This window comes from Coregonus clupeaformis, chromosome 1 (genome assembly GCF_020615455.1).
Source record: "Coregonus clupeaformis isolate EN_2021a chromosome 1, ASM2061545v1, whole genome shotgun sequence".
Taxonomy (NCBI): Eukaryota; Metazoa; Chordata; class Actinopteri; order Salmoniformes; family Salmonidae; genus Coregonus; species Coregonus clupeaformis.
In genome coordinates, this window is record NC_059192.1 from 51,692,546 (window position 1) to 51,718,897 (window position 26,352).

Consider the following 26,352-nt stretch of genomic DNA (forward strand, 5'->3'; position numbering starts at 1 on the left):
CAATGACAGAGGCCACTTATAGGTAATGTGTGTCAATGCAATCAGACATGATGAGCAACACCCGTGTACAACACAAATGCCAGGAGGCACATGCGTAATCATTTATCTCAGAAAATGTGTGACTTGATCGAGACAGTTTATATTTTTTAATATACTTTTTACAAAATTAAACATTTTTTACATATTTTTTTCATAATGCTTTAAAAAAAATGGAAACTGGTGTTAAGACCAGGAAAATCCTGAAACAAAAAAAAAATACTGAAGGGGGGGCCTATGGGAACCTGTAAGAGGGTGTCAAGTTTAAGAACCATCATAAATGACAGAAACCACATAATGCCGGGGGTTGGGTGAAACATATTAAAGCATGACCCTCATGTCAAAATCATCATTTAAGCCCTGATGGATGTAAAGTGCCAAGCGTATGAATCCAAAGTTTCCTTTGGAACAGCTTTTTTTGCTCTGGATGAAGGTTAAACTTTTTCAATACCCTGAAATCGTAAAGAGGAGACACTGAAGATTTGTTAAAGTGGCAGGCAAAGGGGTAATTTTCATAATTATGCCGTATGGTGCTCTTGCTCACAAATTCTTTGCTTAAGGCACATAGAGATTTTCCCACATACAAAATACCACATGGGCAACGTAAGATGTAAATAACATTCATGGTGTTACATGTAATAAAGCATTTAACGGGATACTTTCCCCACCCCAATGAGGCCCTTTATAGACTTTCCCAGAGTCCAATGAACTTGTGGATACCATTTCTATGTCTGCGTGCAGGTTGAAGAAAGTTTCTAACTAGCTCTAGCTCAATTGCTAACTAGCGTTCTAACTTCCTTCATTCTGGATGCAGAGACATAAAAATGGTATCCAAGAGTTCATCTGACTCTGGGGAAGTAGATAAAGGGCATCATTGCCAAAAATCCAGAAATATCCCTTTAACGTTAAACCTTTTACAAGACGAGGGTGTCTAAAGGCTCTTTTTACGCTATTATTACACTGTACGCAATTGCCACAGGGATGATTGCTATCTCTGAGAGGCGCAAGGAGGGTTTGTTTGGGGCCAGAGTTGAGGCTCGCTCGAACAAGTTTATTGCGGAGGTTTGGACATCGTTTATAAACAAAAAGAGGGGGCTCTTTAAATAGCTGGCTCAGGGTAGGATCAGATGTAAGTAGATGCCAGTGCTGCGTCACATAATGTTTTATCATGCAGTGAGCTCCAAAACTATTGGGACAATGACACATTTGTTGTTTTGGCTCTACCCCAGCACTTTGGATTTGAAATTATACAAGGGCTGAGGTTAAAGTGAAGACTGTCAGCTTTCATTTGAGGGTATTTTCATCCATATCGGATCAACTGTTTATACATATAAAAAAATGTAGGAGCAAAAGTATTGAGACAAATTCACTTATGTGTATTTTAAAGTAGTCAAAAGTGTAGTATTTGATCCCATATTCATAGCGCGCAATGACTACATCAAGCTTGTGACTCCTATAAACTTGTTGGATGCATTCACTGTTTGTTTTGGTTGTGTTTCAGATTATTTTGTACCCAATAGAAATTAATTGTAATTAATGTATTGTCATGTTTCCAAACCCTTCTACATTAATGTGGATGCTACCATGATTACAGATAGTCCTGAATGAATCATGAATAATGATGAGTGAGAAAGTTAGAGACATGAATATCATACCCCCCCCAAAAAGGCTAACCTTCCCAGTTATTGTAATGGTGAGAGGTTAGCATGTCTTGGGGGTATGATATTTGTGCTTCTGTAACTTTCTCACTCATCATTATTCACGATTCATTTAGGACTATCCGTAATCATGGTAGCATCCACATTCATTTAGAAGTGTTTAGAAACATATATTCTATTGTTATTTACTTTAAAAGAGACTCCAAAATGACACAATACATTATTTAACATTCATTTATATTGGGCACAAAATAATCTGAAACCAAAACAAACAGCAAATGCATCCAACAAGTTTGTAGAGTCACAACCTTAATGTAATCATTGCGTGCTAGGAATATGGGACCAGATACTAAACTTTTGACTACTTTTGGTCCCCTAAAATGGGGGGACTATGTACAGAAAGTGCTGTAACTTCTAAATGGTTCACCCGTTATGGATGAAAATACCCACAAATTAAAGCTAACAGTCTGCTCTTTAACCTCTTAGTCATTGTATCATAATTTAAAAAAGTGTCACTGTCCCAATACTTTTGGAGCTCACTGTATCTGCTTTGGGGTTAAATGTGGTTATACGTAACGGAGCAGTTTCTCTTCGTTATCACACGTTTGCCCAGCAACTCTTGGCGCACTGGGAAGAGGAACCTCTGTCGAAGAAACGCTGTTTCATGGCTGCAGCCTTGTAGACATAATCGTCAGTGGAGTGGCACAGGCATCTGTCTATTGAATTGACTCCTAGGTAAACCGTTTTCAAATGCATTAGGAAGCACACTGTAAGCTCAAATTTAAAGTGTTATGGTCTGTCTTTTTGATAGAGGGTGGTGATCCACATATCTAGAAAATTGAAATATTTCACATTCTATGGAGAACTTAAGATCAAGGTTTATACCATTTTGAGGAAAGAGACAAATTCATTATGTTCATCCTGACTTCCAGTCCAAATGTACAAGATATCATCAATATATCTCATATTGAAATTGTCTGAAATTGCAGCAGTATCATAGGGCAGTATCTACCCTTTTGAGTCGTCCTCCATTTAAACCGCACCATTGTGAGCAAATTGAAGCGCTCTCCGTTTCCCGTTTTAATAATCTATCAATTTAAACTCATTATGATACAGAATCTGTCCTGAGAGGTAAAAAAATAAGCACCTGCTCAAGGCTGGGAGTGAAAAGACACTGCACTGGATGTGTGCTGAATTCGCATCACTTCATTAATGCCCTCAAGGGCTGAGATGGGGGGATGTGATTAAATTAACAAATGTAAACCTAGTTAAAGGTGGCTATATTAAGATGCACTATTCAAAAGTATGTGGACACCCCTTCAAATGATTGGATTCGGCTATTTCAGCCACACCCGTTGCTGACGGGTGTATAAAATTGAGCACACAGCCATGCAATCTCCATAGACAAACACTGGCAGTAGAATGGCCTTACTGAAAAGCTCAGTGACTTTCAACGTGGCACCGTCATAGGATGCCACCTTTCCAACAAGTCAGTTCAGTGGTGTAAAGCTCGCCGCCATTGGACTCTGGAGCAGTGGAAACACGTTCTCTGGAGTGATGAATCACGCTTCACCATCTGGCAGTCCAACGGATGAATCTGGGTTTGGCGGATGCTAGGAGAACGCTACCTGCCCGACTCCCGACTGTAAAGTTTGGAGGAGGAATAATGGTCTGGGGCTATTTTTCATGGTTTGGGCTAGTCCCCTTAGTTCTAGTGAAGGGGAAATCTTAACGCAAAGCATTAAATGACATTGTAGATGATTCTGTGCTTCCAACTTTGTGGCAACAGTTCGGGGAAGGCCCTTTCCTGTTTCAGCATGACAATGCCTCCGTGCACAAAGCGAGGTCCATGCAGAAATGCTTTGTCGAGATCGGTGTGGAAGAACTTGACTGGCTTGCACAGAGCCCTGACCTCAACCCCATCGAACACCTTTGGGATGAATTGGAATGCCGACTGCGAGCCAGGCCTAATCGTCCAACATCACTTTCCGACCTCACTAATGCTCTTGTGGCTGAATGGAAGCAAGTCCCTTCCCAGAAGAGTGGAGGCTGTTATAGCAGCAAAGGGGGGACTAACTCTATATTAATGCCCATGATTTCGGAATGAGATGTTCGACAAGCAGGTGTCCACATACTTTTGGTCATGTAGTGTATAACATTGATAGTGGACCACATTGATATCTGTATTCCCACCAAACACTATTGTCCAATCCAAATTAACCACAAGCCCCTATGTACGTGTGTAGATCTGAATGGATTAGTATTCGCAATGCTCATATTCTTGATGAAGAATGTTAATAAGCTCACTGGTTTGAGACCACAAAATCAACCAAAACTGCTAAATAGCACTTCTAATAGCTCTATATTGAAAATACTTTGAAGAAAAATAGCTGAGATTAAAGGAGTTATTCATTTGCTACCTGGTTTTATGATTTTAGTCATTTAAGTTCAGACTAAAACATTTTTTTAATTATTTTTTATAACAAAATAACAATTTGGGTTACGACCCACCAGTTGAGAAACTGCTGAGAAACTGCTGCTCTACAAGTTCATTGGGGGTAGTAGGGATTGGTTTAGAATTTGGGTGCCCTGTCTCTGTGACTAACATTGACATATGTAGTAAAGTAGATTACCCTTTGGTGCCCTGTTTGACTCAAAGTTAATCTGCTCCTCTGTGCCCCCCCTTATCCCCCACTGCAGTACATCCACCACCGGCTGATCCACCTGACCCCGGCAGACTACGATGACTTTGTCAACATCATCCGCAGCGCCCGTGGGGCCTTCTGCCTGACCCCTGTGGGTATGATGCAGTTCAACGACGTGCTGCAGAACCTGAAGAGGGGCAAGCAGACCAAGGAGCTGTGGCAGCGCATCTCTCTGGAGATGGCCACTTTCTCCCCATGACTGTGAGGGCAGTGGAGTGGGAGAGGAACGACGCTCCCACCTCACAAACCCGCATCCCTGTCGAGCTGTCTCTCTCCATCAACCCTTGGCTCTGCCTCGAATGCTCTCCCCATCCACCGCCCTGGCCTCTCCCTCACCTGACCTGACGTCAACCCTCGTTGTGTACCTTGATGTACATACCCTACACAGCACACAGGCAGCACAATCAACCCCCATTCCCCACCCTTTTAGATGTCATAACTGTGTGAGACGTAGAGCTTTGAGGTAAGTTGAAAGGGAATCAGCTTATGTAGTCTTCTGTGTCCGTGACTGAATTGCCTCTCCCATTATCGTGTTTCATGTCTCTGTGTAACTTCCTGTAACATATATTCCCCCTCATGTTCATCCTCACAACTTTCCTTCCAGAAGCAGTCACGAAGGGATGCTTTTTGGTTGGTTGGGGCATATAAGTGGTCATTTATTTTGTTGATGTTAGTTGGTTATTTTATTGAAACCACTGAGTAAGTCAGATTCATACTGCAACATTCCTCTGTCCTGGGGGGAGTGAGCCTCCACCAGTCACTACGGATCTGAATTTTGGGTATTCTGACAGTGTTTAAAAAGAAAGAAAAAAAATAGACAAAAAACAGTTTGTTGAAATAATAAAAGAAAAAAGAAAAGAAATGTAATATGAAAATAGTAACCTGAGTACGGGTGAGGATTCTTTTAGTGTTTTATCTTTTTTATATTTTGAATGATGTGTATGCAGAGAGGAATGAGAGAGTGTAACGTGAGTGTTGTGTGGGTTCCCTTTTCCAATTCAGCGGTTTGAGGTTTTGGGTCTGGGAACACAGGTGTCTGGCTGGACCAAACTCATTGGCCCTTTTTGATTGGGTCAAGAGTGCAAGTGGATGGCCTTTTGTGAATCTCAAGTACAATCATCCAATCAAATATCAGGATCACATAAAGGATGAGTGGACATGACATTTACATGCCCTGCACATCTAGAATCATAAAAGTGCTATGCCCATAAAGGCTGATATGCAAACTGGGTCTCCAGGTTACATCCATCAGCTGTTACTGTGGAATTAATGTGCACTGTCCATTGATGTTCTATAGGGGGCGTTGTCAGATCCCTGTGTTCCAAACCCGCACCTCCAACTCTGCTCTGGAGCTCACGGGTGACGTGACTTAGTAGAAAATGTTCTGTGATATTTTTGTATTCCTCAGTGTAGCTTGGTTGGGGGAAAAAAGTGTATATATATAAATTGTGCTGATTGCAAGAGGTTGTAATTTAGAATAAAAGAAAAAAGGACAGATAAAGCAATACTGAAATGTAGAGTTTACTTAATAAAGGTGATTCAAAACACAAATGTGCTGGAATTTATTTTGTGGATGGAATGTACAAAAAATGGACACTATCAAAATGTATCTGTAGCGTACACAGATTTGCAGATGTTATTGCAGGTGCAGCGAAATGTTTGTTTTGAGCTCCAACAGTGCAGTAATGCCTAGCAATAATAAAAATACAAACATAATCCAGAGATGAAAAAAATTATATATATATATATATATCAGAACGAGCAATGTCAGAGACCGGAATGTATGTGTGTATGTACAGTTGAAGTCAGAAGTTTACATACACCTTAGCCAAGTACATTTAAACTCAGTTTTTCACAGTTCCTGACATTTAATCCTAGTAAAAATTCCCTGGTTAGGTCAGTTAGGATCACCACTTTATTTTAAGAATGTGAAATGTCAGAATAATAGTAGTGATTTATTTAAGCTTTTATTTATTTCATCACATTCCCAGTGGGTCAGAAGTTTACATACACATTTAGTATTTGGTAGCATTGCCTTTAAATTGTTTAACTTGGGTGAAACGTTTCAGGTAGCCTTCCACAAGCTTCCCACAATAAGTTGGGTGAATTTTGGCCCATTCCTCCTGACAGAGCTGGTGTAACTGAATCAGGTTTGTAGGCCTCCTTGCTCGCACACGCTTTTTCAGTTCTGCCCACACATTTTCTATAGGCTTGAGGTCAGGGCAGTCTGGTTCATCCTTGGGAGCAATTTCCAAACTCCTGAAGGTACCACGTTCATCTGTACAAACAATAGTACGCAAGTATAAACACCATGGGACCACGTAGACGTCATACCGCTCAGGAAGGAGATGCGTTCTGTCTCCTAGAGATGAATGTACTTTGGTGCGAAAAGTGCAAATCAATCCCAGAACAACAGCAAAGGACTTTGTGAAGATGCTGGAAGAAACAGGTACAAAAGTATCTACATCCACAGTAAAACGAGTCCTATATCAACATAACCTGAAAGGCTGCTCAGCAAGGAAGAAGCCACTGCTCCAAAACCGCCATAAAAAAGCCAGACTACGGTTTGCAACTGCACATGGGGACAAAGATTGTACTTTTTGGAGAAATGTCCTCTGGTCTGCTGAAACAAAAATAGAACTGTTTGGCCATAATGACCAGCGTTATGTTTGGAGGATAAAGGGGGATGCTTGCAAGCCGAAGAACACCATCCCAACCGTGAAGCACGGGGGTGGCAGCATCATGCTGTGGGGGTGCTTTGCTGCAGGAGGGACTGGTGCACTTCACAAAATAGATGGCATCATGAGGAAGGAAAATTATGTGGATATATTGAAGCAACATCTCAAGACATCAGTCAGGAAGTTAAAGCTTGGTTGCAAATGGGTCTTCCAAATGGACAATGACCCCAAGCATACTTCCAAAGTTGTGGTAAAATGGCTTAAGGTCAACAAAGTCAAGGTATTGGAGTGGCCATCACAAAGCCCTGACCTCAAGCCTATAGAAAATGTGTGGGCAGAACTGAAAAAGCGTGTGCAAGCAAAGAGGCCTACAAACCTGACTCAGTTACACCAGCAATGTCTGGAGGAATGGGCAAAAATTCACCCAACTTATTGTGGGAAGCTTGTGGAAGGCTACCCGAAATGTTTGACCCGAGTTAAACAATTTAAAAGCAATGCTACCAAATACTAATTGAGTGTATGTACATTTCTGACCCACTGGGAATGTGATTAAATAAATAAAAGCTGAAATAAATCATTCTCTCTACAATTATTCAGACATTTCACATTCTTAAAATAAAGTGGTGATCCTAACTGACCTAAGACAGGGAATTTTACTAGGATTAAATGTCAGGAATTGTGAAAATGTATTTGGCTAAGGTGTATGTAAACTTCCGACTTCAACTATATATAAGGTCCCACAGCTGACAATGCATGTCAGAGCAAAAACCAAGCCATGAGGTCGAAGGAATTGGCCGTAGAGCTCTGAGACAGGATTGTGTCGAGGCACAGATCTGGGGAAGGGTACCAAAAAATGTCTGCAGCATTGAAGGTACCCAAGAACACAGTGGCCTCCATCATTCTTAAATGGAATAAGTTTGGAACCACCAAGACTCTTCCTAGAGCTGGCTGCCCGACCAAACTGAGCAATCGGGGGAGAATGGCCTTGTTCAGGGAGGTGACCAAGAACCTGATGGTCACCCTGACAGAGCTCCAGAGTTTCTCTGTCGAGATGGGAGAACCTTCCAGAAGGACAACCATTTCTGCAGCTCTCCACCAATCAGGCCTTGATGGTAGAGTGGACAGACGGAAGCCGTCCTTGAGTGGCCCGGACTTGAACCTGATCGAACATCTTTGGAGAGACCTGAAAATAGCTGTGCAGCGACACTCCCCATCAAACCTGACAGAGCTTGAGAGGATCTGCAGATAATTTTTTTTTTTTTTTTTTTAAGAATGGGAGAAACTCCCCAAATACAGGTGTGCCAAGCTTGTAGCATCATACCCATGAAGACTCAAGGCTGTAATCGCTGCCAAAGGTGCTTCAACAAAGTACTGAGTAAATGGTCTGAATACTTATGTAGATGGGATATTTACGTTTTATAAATGTACAAAAACCTCTAAAAACCTGTTTTTGCTTTGTCATTATGGGGTATTGTGTGTAGATTGATGAAACAAAAAAACAACATTTAATCAATTTTAGAATAAGGCTGTAACGTAACAAAATGTGGAAAAAGTCAAGGGGTCTGAATACTTTACGAATGCAGTGTGTGTATAGATGCATATATCTGTGTATATAGATGGATAATGGTGTGTAAAGATGGTGTGTATGAATAGAAAAGGTGTGTACCTCAGTAGTTATATAGGATGAGCCATGACTAGAATACAGTATATACATATAAAGTGGGTAAAACGGTATGTAAACATTAAAGTTACCAGTGTTCAATGACTGTAAGTAGGGCAGCATTCTCTAAGGTGCATGGTAGAGTATTGGGTGGTAGCCGGCTAGAACAGTGACCTAAGGTTCAGTGCAGGGTACTGGGTGGAGGCCGGCTAGTGGTGACTGTTTAACAGTCTGATGGCCTTGAGATAGAAGCTCTATTGAGCCATTATTACTCTAAATCAGAAATACTGTTTTTGGCTAAATCCTCTGACCACTGACTGGCAAAATAAAAAGGTATGATTGATGTAAAATGCATTCTACGATCTGTCACAGTATGACCAGGAGAGGGAGCTATAGGGCAATGTATGATCAAGTTCACCTGTAGCCTGGCTACATTGAGCTTATTTCACACTTACAGTTCATTATCTTCAGTTCCATGTGATGTTTGAAATAGGGCGTACAGTCTGATAACTAATTATGTTATTGAGTATTTCCCCCAAAATTCAGTTCAAATTGGCTTTCATGGAAGGGGTTCCCAAATTAGACAATGTGGTTCACTTTGGAAGACGCAATATTTTAGATGCCACTTGCTACCTGCTCACACGCCAGTCAGCATTTTGTCAAGATTTTGTTAATCACTTTCATGATCCAAGTAAAAGGAGTAGCATAGCTGAATAAGCTCTGCGCTAGAGAAACATTTATGTTATGGCCTTTAATTAATTTGAGAACTGTACAGCTTATAATTTAGCCCCTTATGCACCTGTGAGTGAAAAGTAAGCCTGAAAGAAGCTCGGGGTGTTCTGTCGGGACAAGGGTATCATGACATCTATCAGTGTTATGGGGATTAAACCAAGCATGATCAATTTTATTGTCCGTTTTGCGCTTTTACCTTAAAATACCAACACAATTATGTTTCAAATTGGGTCATTTCGATGATTTTCCTCCTCTCCGATCAGATATATTATTCCAAATAACCAACGTTTGTATGTCCTCTGTTACGAAATCTCCCTCCTCCTCCTGCTCCCTTTGGTTCATTCCGGAGTTTCGGCAGAATGCATCGATTGCTGAATGAAGATGGCGGATTCACGAGCGATGCTGTCAACTAGACTTTAATCATTTGCATATTTTCTGTCATTATGCGTTTCGTGTGGATATTGGTCTTTCAAAAACGTACCTAGGTAAGTAAAACACAATATTTACATTGAGTGTTTTGCGTGTCCTCTTTAACTTGAAGGCAGCCCATTGAATGTGTGCAACACTAAGTTAGCCGGTAGGCTAACCTCGCAAGCTACAGTAGCTAGCTATATTTCACTGCCAGTTGGCACTGGAGGGTTTTCCTCTCCATTCTTTCTTTACAATTTAAGTGAATGACGTGGACATATGTCTATTCACGTCATTAGTAACGTTAGCTAACTATGAAGAAAACAAACATTTGGTGAATTCCAGCAGCATGTGTTTATTGTTGGAACTAGTCGGTCTATCGTAATGTTTAGAGTTGTTTGCTTACTATTAAGAGGGTAGTGGTGAATCATATGGCGGACTGTTGCGTGCAAAAGTTTTTCCATAACCAGTAACGCCCCATCGTTATTCTGGAATGTAACAGCAACTGTAGCTTTTTTACAGTGAAGTGTTTTTGTATACAATTCTGAAATATGTTTGAAATACATTTGTTTACATTTACGCGTTGTAAGTGAGAAGTAGGCATTAGTCTGAAGCCGAAAAGTAAAGGAAATTCACATGAGCACCACGATGCCTATTCCACCCATGCTCTACCAAGGTTTTCCAGCACACAGCTTTGATTTACAACAGTAACTATGTTGGTATATTGTACTTCAAACAATGTGGTTGAATTGGTGTTTGAAATTCACTGCTCGACTGCTGGACCTTACAGATAATTGTATGTGTGGGGTACAGAGATGAGGTAGTCATTTAAAAATAATGTTAAGCCCTATTATTGCACACAGAGTGAGTCCATGCAACTCATGACTTGTTAAGCAAATGTTTACTCCTGAACATATTTAGGCTTGCCATAACAAAGGGGTTGAATACTTATTGACTCAAGACATTTCAGCTTTTCATTTTTAATACAATTTGAAAAATATCTAAAAACATAATTCCACTTCGACATTATAGGGTATTGTGTATAGGCCAGTGACACAATCTCAATACAATCAATTTTAAATTCTGGCTGTAACATGTGGAAAAAGTCAAGGGGTGTAAATACTTTCGGAAGGCACTGTATGCTAACACTCCACTGGCCTAATAATTGCAGAGTATTCCAGACATTTTGACTCTGTAACAGTGGTGGTAGAGGTTATGCCAGGACAGGGGCCGGCCACTCCTATATAATTATTTGCACAAGGAACCACATGGTCTTTGGTTATTGAATGGTTAGTAGATTGAAGTTGCCGCCGTTGATTGATTGCGATGTGGACACCATTAGAGAAAGAGCCACAGCAACCCTCGTTTTCAGTGAAGTTTTCTCTGATAAGCAGTGTTAACTTGATAGGTTTTAAACTATTGTTTTGAATCTATCGATCCTGATGAGTAATGTAATGCTAGTGAATGAATGTAATTATTTTCCCAAATTGCACTTATACAATGCATATAAAAAGTAGCCTACATTCAGCATCACGCTCAGTTTAATTCTGCACCTACAGTGCTATGAAAAAGTATTTGGCCCCTTTCTAATTTTCTCTACTTTTGCATATTTGTGATACTGAATGTTATCAGATCTTCAACCAAAACCTAATATTAGATAAAGGGAACATAAGTGGACAAATAACACAACAATTACATATTTATTTCATAAACAGTTATGCAACACCCAATTCCCCTGTGTGAAAAAGTAATTGCCCCTTTAAACTCTATAACTGGTTGTGCCAACTTTAGCTGCAATGACTCCAACCAAATGCTTCCTGTAGTTGTTGATCAGTCTCTCACGTCGCTTTGGACGAGATGGGTCCCATTATGCCTGGCGAAAACCAAACACTGCATTCCACAGTAAGAACATCATACCAAAGGTCAAGCATGGTGGTGATGGTTTGGGGATGCTTTGCTGCCTCAGGACCTGGACGACTTGCCTTAATAGAAGGAACCATGAATTCTGCTCTGTATCAGATAATTTCTGCAGGAGAATGTCAGACCATCCGTCTGTGAGCTGAAGCTGAAGCGCAGCTGGGTCATGCAGCAAGACAATGATCCAAAACACACAATCAAGTCTACATGAAAATTGCTAAAAAGCAACAAATTTGAAGTTTTGGAATGGCCTAGTCGAAGTCCAGACCTAATCCCAATTGAGATGTTGTGGCAGGACTTGAAACGAGCAGTTCATGCTTGAAAACCCACACGTCACTGAGTTAAAGCAGTTCTGCATGGAAGAGTGGGCCAAAATTCCTCCACAGCGACGTGAGAGACTGATCAACAACTACAGGAAGCATTTGGTTGGAGTCATTGCAGCTAAAGGTGGCACAACCAGTTATTGAGTGTAAGGGGGCAATTACTTTTTCACACAGGGGAATTGGGTGTTGCATAACTGTTTATGAAATAAATATGTAATTGTTGTGTTATTTGTTCACTTATGTTCCCTTTATCTAATATTAGGTTTTGGTTGAAGATCTGATAACATTCAGTATCACAAATATGCAAATGTAGAGAAAATTAGAAAGGGGCCAAATACTTTTTCATAGCACTGTAATACTGAACACTTTTAAAAGCTGTATTTTGAAAGACTGGGTACAATAAGCTGAGTCCTTGTTTCATGATCCCCCTTCAACAACTTCTTTCATTCTATTTTTGATTGGAAGGCCCAATTAGTGTTGAACTGTGGACTCAAGCCGACTTCTGTCCTCTGAGCATATTACTGATGTCTGAGATACTCTTCATTATAAAGTGATTAAGGCCTGGGGGTGGCTCTCACAAGGAGAGTGTTTCTGCATGAAGGGCATTAAACTAGGCCTTTTAAAGTGGAACAGGACAAAGCCCATCTCCGACAGCACAAGTTTAAAATGGACTACGCAAAAATAGTAATTTTGTGTTTGTTTTGCACATATTTTACCTATTTATAGAATATTACTTTGCTTTGCTAGAAGATAAGGTTGATTGGATATTTTCTTGCTGTCAATGCTCATCGGCAAGCATTTAGATTGTATGTTCCTATTCTATACTGAACAAAAATATAAACACAAATGTAAAGTGTTAGTCCCATGTTTCATGAGCTGAAATAAAAGATCCCTGACATTTTTCATATGCACAAAAAGCTTATTTATTTTGTGCATTTGTTTACATCCCTGTTAGTGAGCATTTCTCCTTTGCCAAGATAATCCATCCACCTGACAGGTGTGGCATATCAAGAAGCTGATTAAACACCATGATCATTACACAGGTGCACCTTGTGCTGGGGACAATAAAAGGCCACTCTAAAATGTGCAGTTTTGTCACACAACACAATGCCACATATGTCTCAAGTTTTGAGGGAGGGTGCAATTGGCATGCTGACTGCAGGAATGTCCACTAGAGTTGTTGTCAGATAATAGAATGTTAATTTCTCTACCATAAGCCACCTCCAACGTCGTTTTAGAGAATTTGGCAGTACGTTCAAACGGCCTCACAACCGTAGACCACGTGTAACCACCAGCCCAGGACCTCCACATCTGGCTTCTTCACCTGCGGGATCGTCTGAGACCAGCCACACGGACAGCTGATGAAACTGAGGAGTATTTCTGTTTGTAATAAAGCCCTTTTGTGGGGGATAAACTCATTCTGGTTGGCTGTGCCTGGCTCCCCAGTGGGTGGGCCTGGCTCCCAAGTGGGTGGGCCTATGCCCTCCAAGGCCCAGCCATGTGAAATCCATAGATTAGGGCCTAATGAATTTCAATTGACTGATTTCCTTATATGAACCTTAACTCGGTAAAATCATTGAAATTGTTGCATGTTGCGTTTTATATTTTTGTTCAGTATATTTGCTGCCTAATAAAGTTTGAGAGCGGACATTTCTTCCTTTGCCTGAGTTTTAGTCCAACACGTCAAGTGCACCTGATGTTTATGGTCCTTGCTGAGATTTTATATTTAGGCTATACTTTGTTTGTCATTCGGCAATTGACACCTAGGCATAAACCACAAGAAATGATGTGGAGCTGGTATTTAATTGCCTCATTCAACCCTGCGGGGTTCTCTGCTGACTTCATGATTTGTGGTGGTTACGATGGAGTTGAAGTACATTAATAACATTTATACCCTCCAGCTTGGAAAATGGGCCATGAGATTGATGCAGGGTTGCATTGACATTTAGGAGCTGAAGGGTGGCAGTTGTATGGCAATCTCAAATCAAATGTATTTGTCACATGCTTCGTAAGGTGTAGACTAACAGCGAAATGCTTACTGGTGGTTAAGTTGAGCATCAATAAATTCCTCTTATTCTTCACTTACTAAGACACATGATTTTGCAGAGATCTCAGTACACTGACTCAAACCCTGTACCTTCCCTGGAAAATGGGAGAATGATGTTGGCAGGGGTTGAAATCCTAAACACAATCGCAGCAACACATGAGGAAATGCTAATGGTTTTGTCTGCTAGAGGCTGCTCTCATTGGTTAGAGATGTGGGCTTCATGTACAGAAATGTATTTTCACAAGTATTATCTGCTGAAACAACTAGAACTAGTCACCAGGGTTGGGGTCAGTTGCTTTTAAATGAGGAAAATTGGAACTGGTATTGGAATTTCAGTTTGCTTTCTGAATTGACTGTCCTTACTAGGTCATTTTCAGAGGGTCTAGATGGTTGTTGAATGAATGGGTCAGTACTATCTATTCTGAGCAAACATCCTGTGTATGACTTTGGAATTCAGAATCAGGCAGTGCAATGAAGGGTATCCGCACTGTGTGTGTTGGAAAATTATATTACATTTTGTTTGTTCTAGATCAGTGGTTCCCAACCAGGGGTACTTGGCCTAGGGCTGGGCGATATGGCCTAAAAATCATATCTTGATTTTCTCAAACTTATGGGCGATTCACTATCTATATATATATATATATATATATATATATATATATATATATACACACACACAGTGGGGAAAAAAAGTATTTAGTCAGCCACCAATTGTGCAAGTTCTCCCACTTAAAAAGATGAGAGAGGCCTGTAATTTTCATCATAGGTACACGTCAACTATGAAAGACAAAATGAGAAAAAAAAATCCATAAAATCACATTGTAGGATTTTTTATTAATTTATTTGCAAATGATGGTGGAAAATAAGTATTAGGTCAATAACAAAAGTTTCTCAATACTTTGTTATATACTCTTTGTTGGCAATGACACGGGTCAAACGTTTTCTGTAAGTCTTCACAAGGTTTTCACACACTGTTGCTGGTATTTTGGCCCATTCCTCCATGCAGATCTCCTCTAGAGCAGTGATGTTTTGGGGCTGTCGCTGGGCAACACGGACTTTCAACTCCCTCCAAAGATTTTCTATGGGGTTGAGATCTGGAGACTGGCTAGGCCACTCCAGGACCTTGAAATGCTTCTTACGAAGCCACCCCTTCGTTGCCCGGGCGGTGTGTTTGCGATCATTGTCATGCTGAAAGACCCAGCCACGTTTCATCTTCAATGCCCTTGCTGATGGAAGGAGGTTTTCACTCAAAATCTCACGATACATGGCCCCATTCATTCTTTCCTTTACACGGATCAGTCGTCCTGGTCCCTTTGCAGAAAAACAGCCCCAAAGCATGATGTTTCCACCCCCATGCTTCACAGTAGGTATGGTGTTCTTTGGATGCAACTCAGCATTCTTTGTCCTCCAAACACGACGAGTTGAGTTTTTACCAAAAAGTTCTATTTTGGTTTCATCTGACCATATGACATTCTCCCAATCCTCCTCTGGATCATCCAAATGCACTCTAGCAAACTTCAGACGGGCCTGGACATGTACTGGCTTAAGCAGGGGGGACACGTCTGGCACTGCAGGATTTGAGTCCCTGGCGGCGTAGTGTGTTACTGATGGTAGGCTTTGTTACTTTGGTCCCAGCTCTCTGCAGGTCATTCACTAGGTCCCCCCGTGTGGTTCTGGGATTTTTGCTCACCGTTCTTGTGATCATTTTGACCCCACGGGGTGAGATCTTGCGTGGAGCCCCAGATCGAGGGAGATTATCAGTGGTCTTGTATGTCTTCCATTTCCTAATAATTGCTCCCACAGTTGATTTCTTCAAACCAAGCTGCTTACCTATTGCAGATTCAGTCTTCCCAGTCTGGTGCAGGTCTACAATTTTGTTTCTGGTGTCCTTTGACAGCTCTTTGGTCTTTGCCATAGTGGAGTTTGGAGTGTGACTGTTTGAGGATGTGGACAGGTGTCTTTTATATTGATAAGTTCAAACAGGTGCCATTAATACAGGTAACGAGTGGAGGACAGAGGAGCCTCTTAAAGAAGAAGTTACAGGTCTGTGAGAGCCAGAAATCTTGCTTGTTTGTAGGTGACCAAATACTTATTTTCCACCATAATTAGCAAATAAATTCATAAAAAATCCTACAATGTGATTTTCTGGAATTTTGTTCTCTCAATTTGTCTGTCATAGTTGACATGTACCTATGATGAAAATAACAGGCCTCTCTCATCTTTTTAAGTGGGAGAACTTGCACAATTGGTGGCTGACTAAATACTTTTTCCCCCCACTGTATCTATAAATAAATAAATAGGCCTTTCATTTGTTGTACAATTAAAGTTAAAATATACTGCATTTTAAACGGTTAGCAATGATCTAATTAATTTAGGGATTGTGAAATTATAGCTAGGCTAAATATAAGCCTTTCACAACCATAAGACCCACTAATCATTTTATCTGCTTTTTTGTAATAATCACTGATCTGTCTTTCAAGTCTGTCTATGAAAAGTGCCATTTTTTACCAGAACCATGCATAATGCACATTCACTTCTTGTAGCAGTCATAATAGAAATGTAACAGGTCTCATAAACAATCTCTCAAGCACAAGCCCACATGCTAGTGAGTAGCCAGCTAATCTTTATAGGAATCTTTATATTTCAAGTTTAGACTAATTGGATCTATTTGCTAGCTAACAAGACAGAACCGTTGAATTGTTATGAACACACCCTTCTGTCCTTGTCCAACTTTTTGAACAGCATGCAAGCCTGTCCACTTTGTTCAGATGTTGAAATAATAAATAAAGATCATTTACATTTTGAAACATTTCGCTAAAGTGGCATTATTGGAATGTCGACGCGCTAAAAACTTCTTCAAGCCTAACACGCGGTGTTCACAGAAGGCCACATCGACTATCAAACAAACAGCAAGTCCTTCCGAATCCCCCCACCAAGACATGGATAAACACATAAACCCATAGAAATCGGTAAATCTGAAGGATCTATTTGAGCAAATGGGAAAGATGAATACAATTTTGTTGGATGTTGCATCCGATGTCTCCACGATAAAAACAACTATCGAGCTAAAGGAAAAAGTTGATGCGATACAAGAGAGGATGGAAGGGGCAGAGGGACGAATTTCGACAGTAGAGGATGCCGTCTGGAGAATGGTAATGAGAATCACGAGAAAAAGCTGTATATATTGTGGAATCGTGTCGAAGAACTTGAGAACAGAAGTAGGAGAAATACGGTGAGATTGGTTAATCTGAAAGAGGGGAGTGAGGCTGGCTGTGGACTAATCTCGTGTGTGCAGAAAATCATCGCAGAAGGATTTGGATTTGATGACAGGCAGGAATTAGAAATTGAACGAACCTATCGCAGTTTAATCATGCCTGACGAGAATAGGCCCCCGAGAACGGTTCTCATCCGCTTCCTACGATATACAGCTCGGGACGAGGTACTTAAAGCGGCGAAAGAAAAGGGTGGCATTCAGGGGGAAGGCCGCCGGCTGTCTTTTTTCACAGACCTGTCAAAGAATTGGCAATGAAGAGGAAGAAGTTTGCAAAGGCAAAGAAACAACTACACGAGAAGAACGTCAGGCACACACTGGCATTCCCAGCGACCCTGCTCTTTACTTGGAAGGGAAAGAAAATGATTTTCAAGGACAACGTGGAGGCAGAGAGATTCTTGCTAGAGCAAGGTGTTTAGCCTACATAAAGACAAGGTAAAATACAAGTTGAATTGTATGCCGTTTACTATACAAATGAAGGTAGACTAAATGTTTGCGGGAGGGTTGCTAATTTAGCCTTTCAAGCGCATAACGGACCATAAGTATTTTTGAGTTGAGACTGCAGGTTATCTTCTGCAGCATCAGACAGTTCTGTGATGATTGACTCATCGAGAAGCAACGTTACATTCCTAGTTGCTTTGTTTTATTTTGGGATTGGTTATCTACGTTTATTTACACTGCTTTATTGTACAGCTGGAGCATATATTGTGAAATGTTATATAATGATGTTCATTAGAGTTGTCACGTGTGTTAAATTGGACACTTCACACTCAGGCTATAACTACTCAGCGCAAATATGGCTAAAGGTTATTTTAACATAATCTCTTGGAATATAAATGATTGTGTTAACCAAGTGAAGAGGAAAAACATCTTGACATATTTCAAATCAAAACAGCCGGATATTGTGTTCATACAGGAATCACATTTAACAGATACAGAGGCACTGAAATTTAGAGGAGGCTGGGTTGCAGAAGTTTATCATAGCTCATTTAATTCCAAACAAAATGGGGTGGTTATTCTGAAAAGCAAAATACTTAATTTTATAATGTTGAAGCGACACTGATGAGTTTGGCAGGCTTATGTGCATTGAGGCTCTTATAAATGGGATTAAGGTTATGCAACATATACAGTGAGGGAAAAAAGTATTTGATCCCCTGCTGATTTTGTACGTATGCCCACTGACAAAGACATGATCAGTCTATAATTCTAATGGTAGGTTTATTTGAACAGTGAGAGACAGAATAACAACAACAAAATCCAGAAAAACGCATGTCAAAAATGGTATAAATTGATTTTGCATTTTAATGAGGGAAATAAGTATTTGACTCCTCTGCAAAACATGACTTAGTACTTGGTGGCAAAACCCTTGTTGGCAATCACAGAGGTCAGACGTTTCTTGTAGGTGGCCACAAGGTTTGCACACATCTCAGGAGGGATTTTGTCCCACTCCTCTTTGCAGATCTTCTCCAAGTCATTATGGTTTCGAGGCTGACGTTTGGCAACTCGAACCTTCAGCTCCCTCCACAGATTTTCTATGGGATTAAGGTCTGGAGACTGGCTAGGCCACTCCAGGACCTTAATGTACTTCTTCTTGAGCCACTCCTTTGTTGCCTTGGCCGTGTGTTTTGGGTCATTGTCATGCTGGAATACCCACCCACGACCCATTTTCAATGCCCTGGCTGAGGGAAGGAGGTTCTCACTCAAGATTTGACGGTACATGGCCCCGTCCATCGTCCCTTTGATGCGGTGAAGTTGTCCTGTCCCCTTAGCAGAAAAACACCCCCAAAGCATAATGTTTCCACCTCCATGTTTGACCGTGGGGATGGTGTTCTTGGGGTCATGGGCAGCATTCCTCCTCCTCCAAACACGGCGAGTTGAGTTGATGCCAAAGAGCTCCATTTTGGTCTCATCTGACCACAACACTTTCACCCAGTTCTCCTCTGAATCATTCAGATGTTCATTGGCAACCTTAAGACGGGCCTGTATATGTGCTTTCTTGAGCAGGGGGACCTTGCGGGCGCTGCAGGATTTCAGTCCTTCACGGCGTAGTGTGTTACCAATTGTTTTCTTGGTGACTATGGTTCCAGCTGCCTTGAGATCATTGACAAGATCCTCCCGTGTAGTTCTGGGCTGATTCCTTACCGTTCTCTTGATCATTGCAACTCCACGAGGTGAGATCTTGCATGGAGCCCCAGGCCGAGGGAGATTGACAGTTATTTTGTGTTTCTTCCATTTGCGAATAATCGCACCAACTGTTGTGACCTTCTCACCAAGCTTCTTGGCGATGGTCTTGTAGCCCATTCCAGCCTTGTGTAGGTCTACAGTCTTGTCCCTGACATCCATCGAGAGCTCTTTGGTCTTGGCCATGGTGGAGCGTTTGGAATCTGATTGATTGATTGCTTCTGTGGACAGGTGTCTTTTATACAGGTAACAAACTGAGATTAGGAGCACTCCCTTTAAGAGTGTGCTCCTAATCTCAGCTCGTTACCTGTATAAAAAACACCTGGGAGCCAGAAATCTTTCTGATTGAGAGGGGGTCAAATACTTATTTCCCTCATTAAAATGCAAATCAATTTATAACATTTTTGACATGTGTTTTTCTGGATTTTGTTGTTGTTATTCTGTCTCTCACTGTTCAAATAAACCTACCATTAAAATTATAGATTGATCATGTCTTTGTCAGTGGGCAAACGTACAAAATCAGCAGGGGATCAAATACTTTTTTCCCTCACTGTATGCTCCCAACAAGGAGGACCCTGATTTTTTTTTCATGAGGTCAACATTATACTGGGAAATATGGAGCAGTGGATCGTCCTTGCTGGAGACTTTAACCAAGTGATGGACAATATGATTGATAGAAGTACATTTACAGGTAACTCCACGCCAAAGGATAGACTTGCAATACATATGCTAGCAGAAGATATGGGCCTCACAGACATATGGAGATTAGCCCATCCTAATGATAGAGAATATACTTTTTTCTCCCACTGTCTTAAGACTCACTCCAGAATAGATTTCTTCTTGATATCTAATTTCATGGTTAATAATGTGATTGATTGCAAAATTGGTCCCATTGCCCTCACAGATCACGTTATAGTAGAGTTACATGTTGATATAAACTCCGAAAATGTAAGGAAGGGTAGATTTAGACTCAACACCATGCTATTACAAGATGAGATATTTAGCCAATCACTAGCAGAGGATCTTAGATCCTTTTTTGAGGTCAACATAGGCTCAACTGAAAAGGTTTCCACAGTATGGGAACCTCTAAAGCGTATATTAGAGAGAAAATAATAGCACATGCATCCAAAAAGAAGAGGGAAGGAGCTGAAGCAGTAAAAATATTAGAAACTGAGATATGTGTCTTGGAAAGGGATTTGGCAAGACATTTCACAGATAGCACATTTCAAACTGCCTGCAAATTGAAATTTAATTGGCTTGAAATTTATAAAAAAAGGCAGAATATGCACTTTTTAGACTTAGAACCAGTTTTTATGAGGGAGGTGAGAAGACAGGCAGGCTACTAGCAAGACAACAAAAAATACAGAACAATAAGGGCAATAAGATGGTGACCTCATCCAAAGAGATAAGTGTGTTTCAACGTTTTTATGAAGATTTATATACATCCTCCTGTTCAGCGAGCCCATAGATATGGATACTTTTTTTTGTCTGTTATAGAATTACCTAGATGATCAGATAGCCAGGTAGAGGACCTGGACTGTACTATAGCAGAAGAGGAGTTTAGAGCCTCCATTTTATCTATGAAAGCAGGGAAATCACCTGGTCTGGATGGTCTTCCTGTAGAATATTATAAAAAGTATATTGACATTCTTGTACCTGTATTGACAGTGGTTTACCAGGAGGTATTTAAAAATGCCTCCCTTCCGGACACCTTTAATGAGGCTTTGATATCGCTGATTCCTAAAAAGGTTAGAGATACTACAGAACCTGGGAATTTTAGAGCTATCAGCCTCCTTAATGTGGATAGTAAGATTCTTACTGGCGATATGCTTAGAGAAGGCACTACCTAATATTATACATAGTGACCAAGTAGGATTTAAGAACAGGACCTCAACTGATAATATGAGGAGGCTCTTACATCTCATGTGGTTAAACCGCTCCAATATAGTTCCTAACACTGCTGTCTCCTTAGATGCTGAGAAGGCATTTTATAGGGTAGAGTGGGCTTTTCTCTTAAGAACCCTAGAAAATTTTGATTTTGGACCTGACTTTTGTAAATGGATAGGGGTCCTCTATTCCAATCCTAAAGCAACAGTACTTACAAATGGAATTATGTCTTTTTTTTTGTCTTTCTAGAGAAACAAGGCAGGGTTGCTCGCTCTCCCCTCTCCTGTTTACCATAGTTTTAGAGCCTCTTGCGACAATGATAAGAACAGATCCAGAAACAAGGGTGTACATGGAGGAGGAAAAGAACACAAGCTGCTTACAGTGCCTTGCAAAAGTATATTCATCCCCCTTGGTGTTTTTCCTATTTTGTTGCATTACAACTTGTAATTTAAATGGGTTTTTATTTGGATGTCATGTAATGGACATACACAAAATAGTCCAAATTGGTGAAGTGGAATGAAACAAATAACTTGTTTCAAAAAAATGCTAAAAAATAAATCATGGAAAAGTGGTGCGTGCATATGTATTCACCCCCTTTGCTATGAAGCCCCTAAATAAGATATGGTGCAACCAATTACCTTCAGAAGTCACAATTAGTTAAATAAAGTCCACCTGTGTGCAATCTAAGTGTCACATGATCTGTCACATGATCTCAGTATATATACACCTGTTCTGAAAGGCCCCAGAGTCTGCAACACCACAAAGCAAGGGGCACCACCAAGCAATCGGCACCATGAAGACCAAGGAGCTCTCCAAACAGGTCAGGGACAAAGTTGTGAAGAAGTACAGATCAGGGTTGGGTTATAAAATCCAAAACTTTGAACATCCCACTGAGCACCATTAAATCCATTATTTAAAAAATTGAAAGAATATGGCACCACAACAAACCTGCCAAGAGGGCCGCCCACCAAAACTCCAGAACCAGGCAAGGAGGGCATTAATCAGATAAGCAACAAAGACCAAAGATAACCCTGAAGGAGCTGCAAAGCTCCACAGTGGAGATTGGAGTATCTGTCCATAGGACCAACTTTAAGCCGTACACGCCACAGAGCTGGGCTTTATGGAAGAATGGCCAGAAAAAAGCCATTGCTTAAAGAAAAAAATAAGCAAACTTTTGGTTTTCGCCAAAAGGCATGTGGGAGACTCCCCAAACATATGGAAGAAGGCATTCTGGTCAGATGAGACTAAAATTGAGCTTTTTGGCCATCAAGGAAAACTCTATGTCTGGCGCAAACCCAACACCTCTCATCACCCCGAGAACACCTGTGGGGATGTTTTTCATCAGCAGGGACTGGGAAACTGGTCAGAATTGAAGGAATGATGGATGGCGCTAAATATAGGGAAAATCTTGAGGGAAACCTGTTTCAGTCTTCCAGAGATTTGAGACTGGGATGGAGGTTCACCTTCCATTCGGACAATGACCTTATGCATACTGCTAAAGCAACACTTGAGTGGTTTAAGGGGAAACATTTAAATGTCTTGGAATGGCCTAGTCAAAGCCCAGACCTCAATCCAATCGAGAAGCTGTGGTATGACTTAAAGATTGCTGTACACCAGCGGAACCCATCCAACTTGAAGGAGCTGGAGCAGTTTTGACTTGAAGAATGGGCAAAAATCCCAGTGGCTAGATGTGCCAAGCTTATAGAGACATGTGGTCCTCTGTAGCTCAATTGGTAGAGCATGGCGCTTGTAACGCCAGGATAGTGGGTTCGATCCCCGGGACCACCCATACGTAAAAATTTATGCACACATGACTGTAAGTCGCTTTGGATAAAAGCGTCTGCTAAATGGCATATTATTATATTATTATACCCCAATAGACTTGCAGCTGTAATTGCTGCAAAATGTGTCTCTACAAAGTATTGACTTTGGGGGGGTGAATAGTTATGCACGCTCAAGTTTTCTGTTTTATTGTCTTATTTCTTGTTTGTTTCACAATAAAACATATTTTGCATCTTCAAAGTGGTAGGCATGTTGTGTAAATCATATAATACAAACCCCCCCAAAATCCGTTTTAATTCCACGTTATAAGGCAACAAAATAGGAAAAATGCCAAGGGGGTGAATACTTTCACAAGCCACTATGTATGCAGATGATATTCTAGTGCTGGTCTCTGATCCTCTTCAGTTTGTACCACAATTACTTACTTGTATTGAATCAGATCCTAGTATGTCAGGCAAAAAAATTAATTGGAATAAGTTCAAAGCAATTAATGCTATATGTTACTCTGGAACCGTTACCCCATTTAATTTTTAAATATTTGGGTATTCAGTTGAGCTCAAATTTGGAGGAAGTGATGGGACTACATTTTGAGCCACTACTAGTCAAGATTAAGACCAATTTAGAAAAATGGGAAAAGATCAAACTTACTTTATGGGGAAAGATCAACGTGATTAAAATGGTTGTGGTCCCGCAATTTAATTATATCTCTTCAATGTTACCTATGAATATTCCAGACCGGTATTTTAAACAATATGACAAATTAACTAAATACTTTTTGTGAGATAGGAAAAAACCCAGGATTAATATGTTGAAGATGTGCTCACCAAGGGATGTAGGAGACTTGTCTTTACCAGATGTTAAATTGTACAATTTATCATTTGAAATGGCTAAATTGGCGAAGCATTGGGGCAAAAGGGAGGCTGGATTGGATAACGATAGAACGGGAACTAAGTTATCCTTTCACCCCTGTTGATACTCTAGTCTTACAGGGGAGAGGTCTGTTGAAACTCCCAACTCAATTTTGTTACACTCAAAAGAGGTGTGGAGAACAGTACACAAGAAATGTGGAATTTCATATCTAAAACAAGGATACTCATCATTGTGGCACAATCCTAGGCTACGGATAGGAAAGAAGTCTGTGTACTGGAAACAGTGGCTAATGAAAGGAATTCATACTATAGGTGATCTGTACAATGAATATGTTTTAAATAATGTGGGAGACATGGGACATTTCTGGAAATATTTACAAGTGAGAGAATGTTTGTTAACCGGCTATCAACAAAATCCAGCAAAGAACCCAATAGCTGAGTATTTGGAATTACCCAAACAAAGCACCCATTTTTTACTCAATATTTAGTCATCTGCAGAGTAAAGACTGTAAAAACCTCAGAACAATATGGCAAATTGACCTTAAGTGGGAAATTGAGGATGATACCTGTTTGAAGAGCTTGTCCAGCTCAGGGAGGAACATAAAGGAAGCCAGGAGGAAACATACTCAAAATAAGATACTACATAGGTTTTATTGGACCCCAACAAGGCTTCATAAGATGGGGCTGACCAACAATTCTCTGTGTTGGAAATGTCAAAAAGACACTGGGACATTTTTACACGCAATATGGGAATGTACATGAGTGCCACCTTTCTGGAAGGATGTTTTGAAATATCTGGAGGAATGTTTGGCGTTAACAATTCCAGTTTCACCGAGAATATGTCTCTTGGGCGATAGAACAGAGTTACCTAATGTAACAAATGAGGAATTTGCACTGATCACTGTTGGTGTCATTACAGCAGCTAGAGTAATCCTTAGAATTTGGAAGGGTCATAATAATAATAATAATAATAATAATATGCCATTTAGCAGACGCTTTTATCCAAAGCGACTTAGTCATGCGTGCATAATTATTTTTTGTGTATGGGTGGTCCCGGGCATCGAACCCACTATCTTGGCGTTACCAGCTGAGCTACAGAGGACCACATGCCACTCCTACTCTGGAAACAGTGGAAATAATCAATGTTGGAGGGAGCGTCTTATGAACAAATGCTTGCTAGGATCACTTGTAGAAACGACAATTCTAGAAGCTGGACGCATTTTATTTGTCATGTTATTTTTAAGAATGGGAGGTGATTACTTATGCTTGTGAACCCATTTAGTTCTGTATTGTAAACTCAGCAAAAAAATAAACATCCATTTTTAAGGGAGACAGGACGGACAGCTGATCGTCTTCGCAGTGGCAGACCACGTGTAACAACACCTGCACAGGATCGGTACATCCGAACATCACACCTGCGGGACAGGTACAGGATGGCAACAACAACTGCCCGAGTTACACCAGGAACGCACAATCCCCCCATCAGTGCTCAGACTGTCCGCATAGGCTGAGAGAGGCTGGACTGAGGGCTTGTAGGCCTGTTGTAAGGCAGGTCCTCACCAGACATCACCGGCAACAACGTCGCCTATGGGCACAAACCCACCATCGCTGGGCCAGACAGGACTGGCAAAAGTGCTCTTCACTGACGAAGTCGCGGTTTTGTCTCACCAGGGGTGATGGTCGGATTCGCATTTATCGTCGAAGGAATGAGCGTTACACCGAGGCCTGTACTCTGGAGCGGGATCGATTTGGAGGTGGAGGGTCTGTCATGGTCTGGGGTGGTGTGTCACAGCATCATCGGACTGAGCTTGTTGTCATTGCAGGCAATCTCAATGCTGTGCATTACAGGAAAGACATCCTCCTCTCTCATGTGGTACCCCTTCCTGCAGGCTCATCCTGACATGACCCTCCAGCATGACAATGCCACCAGCCATACTGTTCGTTCTGTGCGTGATTTCCTGCAAGACAGGAATGTCAGTGTTCTGCCATGGCCAGGGACGAGCCCGGATCTCAATCCCATTGAGCATGTCTGGGACTTGTTGGATCAGAGGGTGAGGGCTAGGGCCATTCCCTCAGAAATGTCAGGGAACTTGCAGGTGCCTTGGTGGAAGAGTGGGGTAACATCTCACAGCAAGAACTGGCAAATCTGGTGCAGTCCATGAGGAGGAGATGCACTGCAGTACTTCATGCAGCTGGTG

At 41.0% G+C, this 26,352-nt stretch overlaps 2 protein-coding genes across 12 annotated transcripts in view; both read left to right on the forward strand.

Annotated features, from left to right (window-relative positions):
• Nucleotides 1-5,950, forward strand: part of LOC121570303 (zinc finger SWIM domain-containing protein 8) — a 37,642-nt gene extending 31,692 nt beyond the window's left edge. For all 10 annotated transcript variants that reach the window (XM_041881799.2, XM_041881814.2, XM_041881822.2 and 7 more), the window contains exon 23: nucleotides 4,395-5,950. In XM_041881799.2, the coding sequence (XP_041737733.2) occupies nucleotides 4,395-4,598 (204 nt within the window). In that variant the 3' untranslated portion in view covers nucleotides 4,599-5,950. The remainder of the gene's footprint in view (nucleotides 1-4,394) is intronic.
• Nucleotides 5,951-9,821: 3,871 nt separating this feature from the next.
• LOC121570369 (bifunctional heparan sulfate N-deacetylase/N-sulfotransferase 2) overlaps nucleotides 9,822-26,352 on the forward strand; it is a 180,358-nt gene continuing 163,827 nt past the window's right edge. For both annotated transcript variants that reach the window (XM_041881839.2, XM_041881832.2), the window contains exon 1: nucleotides 9,822-9,954. The gene's annotated coding sequence lies outside the window, so the exon portion shown is untranslated. The remainder of the gene's footprint in view (nucleotides 9,955-26,352) is intronic.